This window comes from Caloenas nicobarica, chromosome 5 (assembly GCF_036013445.1).
Source record: "Caloenas nicobarica isolate bCalNic1 chromosome 5, bCalNic1.hap1, whole genome shotgun sequence".
NCBI classification, from domain to species: Eukaryota; Metazoa; Chordata; class Aves; order Columbiformes; family Columbidae; genus Caloenas; species Caloenas nicobarica.
Window position 1 is genome coordinate 17,283,036 of NC_088249.1, and position 13,382 is coordinate 17,296,417.

The 13,382-nt window shown below is 42.7% G+C and overlaps 1 protein-coding gene across 1 annotated transcript in view; it reads left to right on the forward strand.

The window, feature by feature from the left end:
• The first annotated feature begins 8,053 nt into the window (after positions 1-8,053).
• RPS6KA5 (ribosomal protein S6 kinase A5) overlaps positions 8,054-13,382 on the forward strand; it is an 85,799-nt gene continuing 80,470 nt past the window's right edge. The window contains exon 1 of the mRNA XM_065635291.1: positions 8,054-8,694. Coding sequence (XP_065491363.1) covers positions 8,622-8,694 — 73 coding nt within the window. The 5' untranslated portion in view covers positions 8,054-8,621. The remainder of the gene's footprint in view (positions 8,695-13,382) is intronic.

Here is a 13,382-nt window from a genome sequence, read left to right on the forward strand (position 1 = left end):
GTAAAAGTGTTAAAAGGAAGAGACGAGCGATGATGTGCGGATGCGCAGCATCACCTGCAACTCTGACAATAATGTCCTTAACTCTGTAATTGAAGACGAATGTTGCCGGTGCTGCAGCAGAGGCAGGGAGTGGGGGGAAGGCTGGTCTCCTGGGGTGTGTGGGTGGGCTGAGAAGGCATTTTCTTCTGCAGAGAAAGAGAGGCACTGGGAAGATGAGGCAACTGTTGCCTTAGAGAAGGAATGATTACTTTTTCATGGGATATCTGAAGTCAGAAAGGGTACATAAAAGCCTACAGAAAGCATAGTCCTGGTCTGGTTTGAAACACGATATAAAATAAGGAATTAACACTCACTCTGTGTTTGTCAAAAGCAGGGAGAGATGCGTGATTTTTGCAGAAATCCCCTTTGTCTCCTCCCTATATATCCATCAAAGGATAGTGCTCCAGGACTGCAGTGGGTTCACGTCCAACAGCAAACGATTTATAATTCTGTAGCTTTGGCACTTGCTGTCCAAAAGCAATTATTTGTCTTCTGTATAAACCAAACCAGTACCTCATGTTTGCCCACTGTCTTCAACCACATAGCTTTCTAAACAAAAATATTGTCACACAGTGGAACAGTTTAGCCAGTTTATTAGCTAAAGACTTAGGAAAATAAAGGAAAGCATCTCACAACAACTCACTACCACCTAAACCCAAACGCTTTGGTGGGAAGACATTGTAAGGAAACATTGCAGATACATGTTGCTTGGAGAATGAGTGATTAAGCTGAAGTCATGCCCTACCTTTTCTGCATATTGCCAGTAATTCTAAGAATCTGTGGGATTTGCTTCATTTGGCTTCCCATTTTGAAGATGCATCTCAGTAGAGCCGTACGAAGGCAACACTGAGTCCAATGGGAAGCAAATCATGCACTATAGAGTTTCTGGAATGAGATGGTGGATTTGGTGTAATAAAATCTGGTTGAATAGGAACGTGTTATTTTGGAGCTGGAGAGAGAGGTGGTATTAGTGTAAATTTTCATTAAATCCCAGAAAATGCTGGGGGGTGAGGGGCCGAAGTAGCTCAGTTAATGGAGTTAGTTACAATGTCAATAATGCGCACTGCTGTAACGTTCCTCATCCATATGTTAACAAGCAGTCACAGCAGAAAAGTAACTTGGAATATGACATGTTGTAAGGAGGAGGATGCCAAACCTCACTCTTAGCCGGACTTAATAAATGACAGCCAAAGGAAAATTGCCTAATGGAACATTTCTTTGCATAGAAGTCTAACACTTTGGAGAAACGCATATTCTGAGGAATTTACAACGGGAGTGTAAAATGCTTTCTGATCGACTGGGGTTTTGATATCCTCTTGAAAAACTGTCATAGCAAACACTTTACATCAGAAAAGAAGTGTATTGAAACTGAAGGCTGTAACATCTAAACAACCTAGGTTTCCCCTATAAGCCCTTTACCTAGTAAAAATGAAAGAAATGAGGCTGTGCACAGATTGCTGAAAGCTCAAAGAACTGCTCCTGCCTGCTGCGTAACCTGGACATACAGCGAATATTTTACTGGATATAGTGAGGTGGGGGGGGGGCTAGTGCTGCACATACAGGGTTTGCCTATGAAATAGGGGCAGATCCAACAAAAGCATAGAGGAGATTAAAGGTAACAATTCTTCACTCTCTTTTTCAACTAAACCATTATGAGTCATCAGATGAAAGTAGCAAACAGCAGAGCCAAAGCAAAGAAATGGAGGAGGTCTTTGTTCATAGACTGCATAGTTAAACCTTAGAAGTTTCTTACCACTGTTTGTTGCTGTATCTCACAGTTGTATTTTATATCTGGTGTGTGTGTTCACGGAATCATGTTTATCTACTGTTTTTGTAATCCATTTGATTTTTCTTCCATTCTTTAAAACTAAGGGTAATCTTTCAAATCTTTCATCAAAACATTTTCCTGGTCCTTTTAAAGAAGATTTAAGTTGTAATGCTGCTTATATGAAATAATTAATATAATGATATGATATATGATATAATATAATATAATATAATATAATAATATAATATAATAGCCTTCCAGTCTGATACAGTACTTGAAACTAATGGAGTTTTCATATTTTTTATGAGGAGCTTCAAGTTCTTTCCAAACTCCAAGAGATATACCACCTGAGTCTGGAATATATTTCTCTTAATTTATCCATTTGTTTCAGGACTTTCTCTTCTGTTACTTCAATTCATGGGAGCATCTTATCTTTTTAAATTTGAAAGAGTAGGTTCAAAATCCATAAACACACAACTTTTTTCATGGTAAAGGGAAAAGGAAAAAAGGAATCTCAGCAATATTGTTCACTTCATTAAATCTCTCTTTTTTGCTCTACGGTAATTTAACAGATGAAATATCTTTAAATATGTTAGTAGAAAAAAAAATGTGGAAAAGAACTTATTAGTTTTAACTTATACTTTTCAGAAACTGCCTTTCCTCCTTAATTTTATGTGGTGGTACTTTGCACCTCCTTTTCAGTAGGCTCTCTTTAAGAACTACAATGCATACCTCTAAGCTCTGCCATTTAATCACATTTTTCCCTCATGTTTTTCCTTCCTTCTTTAGGGGTAGAAAGCAGATGTATGGCTTCTGCAGCAATCAGGATGTGCTCATGTTCTCCATGCTGAGTTAAAAGTTTTAATTTCCTCATCTCTAGCTTTCAGATCATCTCGATTAGCTTCTCCTGTCTAAAGTTCCCTTCTCCAAAGTTTACAGTCAATTTTCAAAACAGTGAGAATTCACATGAGTCTTCTGAAAAGGATTTTGAGTTTAATTACACTGCAGTCAGTATTACTCAGAGGTTTAATGACACCATTATGTAGAACAGCCCTCTCTGTTTCTTCCAGCAAATCTGAAAATAATTTCAAATTATTGTGAGTGAGGATTAGGATCCAAGTCAGTTCCTTGTATTAACTAGAAATTTCATCTCTGCCTAACTTCAGCATTTTAGCAGATCAGAAACTGAAATAAACTCCTATTTCTGTTTTAATAGATGGTGCTGCTTCCTTTCCCCTCTCAATAGTGTTCATTCATTTTCCTTTTCCTCATCAGAAATGAAGTAACATAACGAATATTTTTATTGTTTCTCTTTTATGGCTATGTAGATTTTTAACAATTAAACTTCTGAAAGTGTTGTCTGGAATAGTAATTGTAACTGTACTGTGACTGAATAAAAAATAAACAAATGAATTTTCAGTGAAGAAATGAATACTAACTGAAACATGACTTCAGTTTAATCAAAGATGTAACCCTAGAATCAGTAACGCATCTTCACTTAGATGCACTCTTTCAAGAAACGATCCATTTCCTGACAGACTTGTACCACTTCCGTTAAGAGAATTATTAGGCTTGGATGCTTAGCATAACTTCTCCTTTCATGGTAAGACATTAAGTGGTTTTAGAGAGATAAAACTGTTGGCCAGAGCAGTTTCATACAAAAATGCTTTGAACAGCAAATTTACCCACCCAATCTACTTTTCTGACAGTTACCAAGCACAAAACGTTCAACTGCAGATTAAAAAAAAAATAAATAACAGAGAAGATATATAAACTAGAAACTAGAACTAATACTGTACTAAAATCTCACACAAAAGTTGTTTTCTATCATGAATTTCTTCTACGGGAAGTCCTTCCCTAAATTAAATTCTTGGTTACCAAAAAATGATCCTCTTTTTCTCTTGCTGTGCAAATGTTCTCTGTGCAGTGATGGAGGGGAACATTTTAGCTTTTCAACATTTGTACTTTGAAAATAACACCGATTTCTGTAACAATCCAATGACCATAAGAAAGCGCCAAACGCCTCCAACTTTAGCTCCATAGAAACTACATTTTTCATATGCAGCTCCCCTTCAGAAAGTAAGTAAATCAAGTACCTCAGAACTGTAAAGCAGTGAAACCCTGGAAGTACACAGCTACAGCACTTGTTTTCTTCTCTCTCTCTCTCGTTTCCTCTCAGAAGTCTGTACACTGAGCATTTCAGTTTCACCTCAGCCCCTGAACCAGCTTGACACACTACCTCTTTTAGAACCAAAAAGGAGATGTTGTGACACTTTTTCTTAAATGAAGTTCCATTAATATCTTTCCATGTGAGTATTTCCCCCAACATTTTTTTCCTCCCTCTCCTCACAATTAGGAATGGCAAGTAAATATACACAGTTTTGAACAGTTGTGTTGTGGGGTAGACAAGGGACATCTATCTTTAGAACTCTGTTACTTCATGTTCCCAAACTTGCAGCACAAGCTCAGCCCAAACACTGAACTAACTGTTGGTTGATTGACCTGTCAGGTTGCTCCTACTGTACACATGAATATGAAAGTGATACTTCAAAAAATACCTTTACACTATGAAGGGAGAGTGGCTCTGCATCACCCCATAGTTTTAAATCATTTTTACATCAAATATTTTTCCTTTTAACATTGGAGAGATAACCTATAGAATACACATAATATAAATAGTATTTTTTTGTTCAGTGTCATAGCACACACATAAATGAGTATTTAAAACGCAAATAACATTTTCAGTCAGTTACATTGCACTCAGAGCTGCACTTCTAAAAGCAGAGTTTACATAGCAAGGGTGGTTTTACTTCTGCAAACTACAAAGGAATCTCTGACAGACCATCCTGTACTCCCTGTGGGTCCATAGCCCATCATTGTTTCTGTACTTTCACATGCCCGATTTGGCTGCAGGCTCAAGCCAAATTTCCTCTCTCATCTGACTCTGTGACTGTTGGTGATTTAAATGGGACAAAGGCAGAATCTGAGCACTGGCACATGACTACCCACACTTCTGACTGCCAGCATGCTTTTGGGAATGGTTGGGCCTCTGAGTAGCACCCTCCCAGGCAATGTTCTCATACAAGCTGGGGGCTAGCATAGCTCAGGAATGGTTTGCAGCCTGTGTAAATCCAGTAGGCAGCACAAAAAAGGCCACCCTGTTTTGCAGGGGAAAGAATTCAGCTGTGTGCATGCAAGTCATGCCACGCTGTGCCATGCCACTTGCCCTGACACCTAAAGAATGAGTCCTAACCTACTTTATTTTCTGGTACAGATGTAGCCTGTATGTTTTCACCTACCTGTAAATCCTATCTACCCTGCGTCCTTTTACAAACAAGCACAAAACCATGTGATACTGCTTCAAAGATAAAGATGATGGAGGTAATGAAACCAGCCCACTATGCCTGGAGCATTCCACTGAAGGTAGGTCCACTCTTAAAACAAACACATGACCAAGTTTAATCCTCCACTGCTCCCAAAAGTTCAGTTGAAATGAAAAGTTGAGCATAGTCCTGTACTCATGGACTACTAATGGGAGGTTTAGGATTTCAGGGCAAGTATAGATCTTTCGTTTGTCAAAAGGTGGGATTCTCTCCAAGCATTCAGTAGGGCTGCTGTGCTGTTTCTGGATATGACACGAGAATCCCACTGCAAAAATATTTTAACACTAGAGAGATTGTTATGTAAAAAAAGTGTTGGTTATTTTTTTTTCAATAGAATGATCATGCTGCTCAGTTACTTTTTCTGAGGTGCAAGTAAATCAGCAGGTCCCTCAGTGATAAGAATGAACTTTCAGTTCATGCAGTAGTACTTTCCAAGCCCAGCCATAACTTAAACCTAAATATACAGGGCAATCACTGTGTCTTCCTATAGGCATAGTCAGCAGCTACCACAATGGATCACTAACCTGGGGTTGATGTTTTAGGGTTATCGTGTCATTCTTTAAAGCTGTTTTAGCTGAAATTTAAAAGGAGAAAAGAGAAGGTTTCAGCCTGAGGCAGATAAAGCCCATCAAGCTACGAACATCTGAAACCAAGACTATTAGCAACAACTGGGTTCCTTGCCAGCTCCACTCACACTGAGTGCTAGTAAGGAACACAGTGGAGTCAGACTTCAGTTTCTCTCTTTGGAGGCTGCCAGGGACAGTGAGTCCAAAGTGTGGAGCCACTGGATGAAATATAGTACTAGTGTCTTTAAAATGTAACATCTGGGACACAGAACAATCAGAAGTGGTTGTTACTCCCTGTAAAGAAGAAGTAAAACTGACACTTCCCACCAGTTGTACAAAGGAGCCATCAGTTACAAAGATGCAAAAATATAACAATGAGCTTTATCAGTTTATTTCGTATTTTCATTGTTTTTCCTTTGGTAGTTTAACATGCTGATGTAACGTTTATTGTCTCTGCAACAGAGAGGCTTCTAAAATCAAGCGACAAAAGTTAGTGAGTCTATTATTTTTCAGTTTGAAAACATCTTCTGTGATCAGACTTCCTACATTTATAGTCTTGATATAAGACCGTTGGAAAGGCAGTAACTGGAAGGACATTTTCAGTGAAGTTGTGTGTGTACCATATGCCACGGGGAGACATCTCAAGAGAACACCTGCAATGCTTTGTGGAAAACACCTTCAAAAGTTTTACTAGGAATACTATGAAACCCTTAGCTAGTATTTTTAATTGCTGGGAAGAAAACTAATCCCAAAACTACCCTAAAAACAAGGTTTGGTACTTAATAATTCTCTAGCAGGGAGCTCTTATCAACTTTAAATAGTTCAACTCAATCTCCCAACAGGAAACTGTAGAAATGTGTGTGAGCATATATGTACATGCATTTATATATATATGTGTACAAACACGCACACAAATATATAACACTGGAATGTGAATAAAGTATTAACAGAACACATTTTATTTCACTGATGTTTGATATACCAGAATCAGACTCTTGAGCGAGCACATCTGTTGTATGTGACATGGCATTGCAAATCAGCATCTTGTTATCCAGTGTCAAAGGATAGGAAACAGCAGCCTTCAAAAGGAACAAGTCAGAAATTACTGTGAGAAACGGAGAGAAAAGTGATTTGTGTGATCTGTCTCAGGAAATGTGGAGTGCTTTAGACGTATCAGTCTGCTTCCAACACGTAACAGACTGAGAGGCTTAAGTGAGATGAACAGCTCTAACGCGATTCAAAACACATCTTCCCTAAAAGCGAATCCAAGCCCCGCCGCCAGGACAGCGCGCACCGCGCGGTGCCGGGACCGAGCGCGCCGCCCCGGGCAGGGCGCTGTGAGCGGGACGCGGCCGTGCCAGCGCGGCGCCGCTCCCGCACAGCGCACCCCGGAACGCGACCCCCGCACAGGCACGTCCTGCGCCGGCCCCTCTCGGCTCTGTGACCTTGCAGCAATCACAAAAGCTCTTCTATCTGCTAGTAAATTCAGCCTCTGCAACCTCTCAAGACGACGGCTCCGCTCGCTGCCCTGCGGCCGGGCCGCGGACACCGCCTGCTCCCCCAGCCCGAGTCCCCCGGCCCGGCTAAGGCCGCCTCAGGCGCGGCCCGGGGCGCCTCTCTCCCTGCAGCCCTCTCGCCCGTCGCCCCCATTTTGCTGCGCCTGGAGCCTGCGCGGCCGCGGCGCTGTCAGCCGGCGCTGCGCGCTGGCCTGCAGGCGGACGTACCGGCGTGCCGCCGTGCTCTCCAGCTGCCCCAGCCCAACGAGGTGAACGAGCCCGGCCCGGCCGCGCCGCACGGACTGGCCGCCGCTGTGGGCCCGCACACACCGCCCGCGCCGTGGCGGGGGGGAGGCGGCGGCTCAGCGAGCGGTCAGGGCGCTGCGAGAACTCCCCGCCCGGCCGTCCTTCCCCCCCATCCCGTCCCGCGGCGAGGGGCTACCCGAGTCCCCTCGCGCGACGCTGGGGCCCGGCTCTGCTCCCACCCGCCACCACGGCAAGCAAGGAAACCCACAACTTTACCCCCCCCCTTCTCTCAAGTACGATGGCACCGGCCTATAAGCCGAGGGAAGGGCGCCATCGCCGCTCCCTCAAATGATTGCCAGCCCCACTGGTCAATCAGCGCCTTCCTTTTTCTCTAGGCAACCCAGCGCCCGCCCTCAAGCTGGGGGGGTAAGTGGGAGAGGCGGGCGGGAATGTTTACAAACAAGATTAGGGAGTAGAGGGATTGGGGGGAAATCAGGGGGGCGGAGCCCGCGATTGGCGCAGCCGCTGATCCAATGAGGGAGCGCGCCGCTCGGCGGAAGGAGGCACGCAGGGCGTTCTCTGCCCAACAGCCGCTGGGGTTCGCGGGCGCGCGCGCCCAATTAGCACTGGGCGGGGGGAGGGAAGGGGCGCGAGCGCCGGAGTAGGAGCCGTTCCTGACGGCGCCCCTTCCTCCGCCCCCCTCAGCCTATCCCGGCTGGGCTGCGCTGGGCTCGGCTCCGCTCCGCTCCCTGCTGCTGGGCGGGGAGGGCGGCCGGAGCAAGGGGGAGGGGAGCCGCAAGGACATGGGCTGGCTCTGAGGGCCGGGGGAGGGAAGCCGACGTGCGTGTGCCTCCCTGTATTTTAATAACCGTTTGTTCTTGGGTGGTGGTTTTATTTTGTTTGGTTGTGGGTTTTTTGTTTGTTTGTGGTTTTTTTTTTTTCCGTTTTCCCCAAGGTGAAGGGGAGAGCAGCCGCCCCCCGCCCTCAGCGCGCCTGTATGGCTCCTCTCCCCCGGAGCGCCCCTGGAAAATAAAATCCGCCTCAGGCCAGGTGACGTCCCCCCGCCTCCGCGCTCACACACACGGGGAGCGGCAGAGGCGGGGGAGCGCCCGCCTGTGCGAACATGGAGGGACCCTCGGGCCCGGCGGAGGAAGGGGAGCTGCCGCTCCTCACCGTCAAGCACGAGCTGAGGAACGGTGAGCGCCGGGGGGCCGGGGAGGTCATGGCGGGGGCGGGGGTGCCGGCGCGGGGCGCCGCGGGCAGCGCTGCTGCCTGGGAGCAGCGCGGGGGGTGGCGGAGTGGGGCCTGGCTGCCGGGAGTTGGGGAAGAAGTGCTGTGGAGGGAGGTTCAAGAGAGTTGATCGGGACTGGTAGGGAAATCTCGGTGAAGGAAAAAAAAGGATGAGCTGAAAGACATGGGCAGGAGCGTGGGAGAAGGGGGCGGGGGGCCCCTTCTTTTTATTTCTGAAAAAAAAGTATTTCAGTTGGGCTTCTGCGGTATATTTGGTTCCCCTGTCCCACTTCCCCAGTGGTATTTGACGCTTTTGAAGGAGATAAGGCTTAGATTTTTTTTTTTTAAGTTGTATATTTGACTTTTATGGCTATGTCAGTATTGGGGGGGAGGAAGGCCGTTTGTTGCAGTCCTAAATGATGTCGTTTTGTGTGACAGCTTTTCTCTGACTTCGGTGAAATGCCGGAATTGTAGGGAGGGGAATGTGCCAACATGTAACCGCAGTTATCTGGCGTTTCAGTCTGTGAGTCTTCTTGTTGCTCAGTAGTTACTTGAAGACCCTCTGGAGAAGTAGTTCAATACATGAAACATGTATGACCTGTCAAGATACAGCAGAATGCTCTGCCGTAGGTTGTTGTGTTGGGGAAGATCTTAATATATTTTTAATAGGAACTCTGTGCTTCTCAGAAGTTTCCAGGCAACTTGAATACTGCAGTAAATCTAGATTTTAGTGTTAATTTAGAAGTGCGTGTAAAACATAATCAGGATGTATATTCTCTGTATTTATTAACAACGGAGGTGCTCTTAACCTGTGACCCTCATGCCTTTTCTCTCATCTTCTTTTTTTTCCCCATGATGAAATACAAGTAAGTATATGATGCTGTTCATCGCAAAAGTTTGAGAGAACCGCCCCCTGAGTTAATGTGTTTGACATTCTCTAATAGGCTGATGGGGAAGGTGGTGCTGGGTCTCTTCAGTCACATTCAGCCTTCTCTCCCCTTGTCACTCAGATCTAGGGGCTCAGTGGAGGTGCCCCAGCGGAACGTGGCTATCACCGCAGCTTAAAAAAAAAAAAAAAAGTGCTCTTCCTGATGGCTACACAGAAACCAAAAGGACTGTAGTTTCCTTCTTTCAAGAAGAAGCAAAAGAGCTGGGGGAAAATATACTTGTCTCGTTGGGTGTTACTAGGTTTCACTGTGCAGGAAAAAAGGTGTAAAGGGAAGGCAAGTGGAACACATTTATTCTATGTATTTACCTAGCTATGTCTAGATTTCTTTTATAAAAGTTGAGACAACACATACCATTGTGGGATAGTTATCTAAAGACAGTTTGAGGAATAAACACTTTCATATAAGCTGGACGAAGACCTGTCTGGTACAGCATAATAAGCAATTTTTATTTCAATCCTGATCTTAAAGCTTGAAAGATTCACTAAGTACTGATACTTGCTTTTAATTTTAAAATTCTCAACCTCGTTTATGTATTTTTAAGCTTCTGAAATTCAGCTTAATAGGAGTCACTTGCTTCTTCCCTGCTCATTCTCTTCTCCTTATTAAGTATTTAGAAAACTGCATTCTGAAAAATGCTTTCTAGCAATGGCTTGTCTATTTCTGGAGCATTAGGGTGGAGGAGGGAGCTGCTCTGTCAGGTACTCCTGGGAGACTCCTACTCCTGAAGGTGTCAATAGTGTCATCACTGTGCAAGACATATCAGGGTACTGTTTCAGAACTTTTCTCTACATGATGCACAGAGTTATGGTAATTTGAGGAGAAAAATTGCAGTCAGCTTCTGTTGATATAGAAATATATAAGTAATCTCTAGGATACTTTGGAAATTAGTTTTTTGTACTGGGTCTGGCTGCAAGGGTGCCTAGCTGGTGGCTAGAATCAGCCCAGCACAGTTTTAAAACGTGCAGCAGGATTATTTACTTTTCCTTCATTTTGATAAAGAGAGTGAGGGGACATGCAAGAGCTAGAATTGGAGACAGAGGATCTTCGTTGTTCTTAAATACTGAGGTTGTATACCATGAATATACTTTTAATGTGCAATTTTTTTAGAATCTAGTGTTCCCCTCTTCTCTGTGTTCTTTCTTTGATCTTGTTAGCTCTGGGACTATTTGAATGATTTAGAATTACATATCGAAAGTAGCTGTCAGTTGGCAGATGAAAAAGTGGTCATTCTCTACAGTGCTTTGAAAGAATGTACTATTGTGGTAGCAATAGTAGCTTCTTTGAGAAGGGAGTGTCCCATTTTCGTATTATGGAAGTTATTGCTTGAACCTCTTGATAGCAAACTCAAAGTACAAAGAATTATATATTCCAATCAACTAAATGGAGGTGAACCTACAGTTATACTTTGCATTCGCAATTACTTGGGTCTTGAAATTGCTCTAAAAATACTATAAAATACTATAAAACTTGAATTTAAGACGAAGTGAGTATCTTCAAGAATGAAACATATGATCATTCTTACCTTCAAGTAAGTATTGCAGCATATGAAAATGCACAGTTAGAGCATATGCAGTGCTATTTCTACACAGCTCCCAGCTGATTGTTAACCCTATCATACCATGGTTTGATTTCTTTTAAACTTTGACTTTGAAATTACAGTGCTGGCTTTGATATGTAAGGTCAACTTTGAGTTAGGCTCTATATTCCATGTTCTTAGGGCCCTAAAACTCCTCTTGCGTGACCAAAAAGCAGTTGCTGAAACAAACATCACTTCATAGGCATGTAGATTGGGTCTGTGATAGGGAAGAAACTGTGGTGCATAACACTTGAGTGCCTCTGTGAGATGCCATGTGATTTGCTGTATTGCAAATACTGGGCACCTCTCTGTGTATATATGTCTTATTTTGATGATGCAAAGAATCAGAATGTCCCCCTACCACTGGGGAAACTGTAACCAGGCATGTCCTTCAATTATTGTTCCTTCAGTTGGTTATCTTGCAGATTAGAAACAACAGTGACTTTTAGGATGCATTTCAGTTAACAATTTTTTTCTCCCAATAGATTTAGCTGCTTTTTTCCCCTTTTTTTTCCTTTCTTTTCCTTTTTGTGTCACACAAACCATTTCTTCCTCAATAGAAACTTCACACATTCAGCCACTTCAGAATAGTCACTATCTTTCTTTTCTCACTTTGGGAAGGAAATGAGTTTTTTGGGAAAGTGAAATTGCCTTCTCTTTTCAGCAAGTAGAAGGAAAAATGTGCCAAAGATCAAATGATAGGAAGTGGTGACTGTTTCTGATTCTCACTGAAAATAATAAGAAAAATAAATTTTCTGCAGCACCTGTTTCTGGAATCTTGAAAAGGTTTTATTTTTTGAAGGCTAACCTCAAAAGTTAGTACAACTTCTAATCTTTTTGGAAACCTAAGAAGTTGTGTATTATTTACAATGAAAAAAAGAATATTGTTGACTCTTCACATTTTCTGTTTCCTGGTGGTGCTGTGGAACTGAACAATGGCAAATGTAAAGCCTACTAGAGAAAATTCTTTGTGTGATGAGGAGTGATATAGACAGAGAGGGAAAGACTTGGGATGTAGGAAGGTAAGAAGGAAATAGAGCTGTTAACAGTGAGGTGTGTGTGGTGTTTTTTTTTCCCCCATGTCCTGTTTGCTTCTGTCGTAGCCCTTGTTTTTGGGGAAAAAATAAAATAAGGATCAAAGGATCCTGTGTGTGACTAGTCGGTAGGAGGTTGCCCGTCTTGCACCATGTGTGTGCACTCCCTGCTTTGCCCAGTGAGAGGCAGAGATTAGTAAAGCTGGGATCTTGAAGGGGACTTGGGAGACTTTCCATGAGTGTATGGGCAATAGGCTGTATTTATATTGTTTGTTTCTATTTAAGTTGTTGTTCTTTTCCTTTTGCCAAGTCCATTTTGAAGAGGATACTGGATTCATTTTAATGCTATCACAAGATTTGGGCTCAAGAACTTAACTTGCTTCAGTTTGTAGATTGCCTGACTGTAACACGCGACATGTGAAAAGGCACGTACAGCCTGGAGGTCATTGTAGCAATGGGCTGCAGGCCTCCAGAGGCAGAATTTGGAACTTCCACTTGAGTCAAATAGTCTTAATTTATAATCCAGTATGAAACTATAAAAGGCTTCAGACAATATGTACATGGACTATTTGAGGGGTTTCATATTGCAAATTCTTAGTTACCCCTTCCTGAATGAGAACTTAAATGAGAATAGATTTATTTGTAAACTGTAAGGTTCATGTTACATCGTAAGGCATTGTGAAAATTCCTATGGCTAAAAGACATGATGAATCATGTATTAGAGTATTTAATCCTCGCTATGGAGCTGCACCTGGCACCTCTACAGTATTATATTTTTTATTTTTAGAAGGAAATGTTCTTATGAAAGTTTAAAGATGCTACTAATATAATATTTTCTGTAAGATACAGATTTTTTTTTTTTTAATTTGACTCTACGTACTAATTCTATATATTGCTTAGAGATTTGGAGATATTAATAGTTGAATATTGCGAAGATTGGATTGCTTTTACTTCTACTTTTCTCTTGTGAGCATGAAAATGTATATGTTCTCATATTGCTGTGGGAAGCATAAAGAGTCTTTTAAGAGAGTAAGTTTATGAGTCATCCTTAATACAACTTAAATATCTGAGTTTTATTCTTTATAGAATCAATA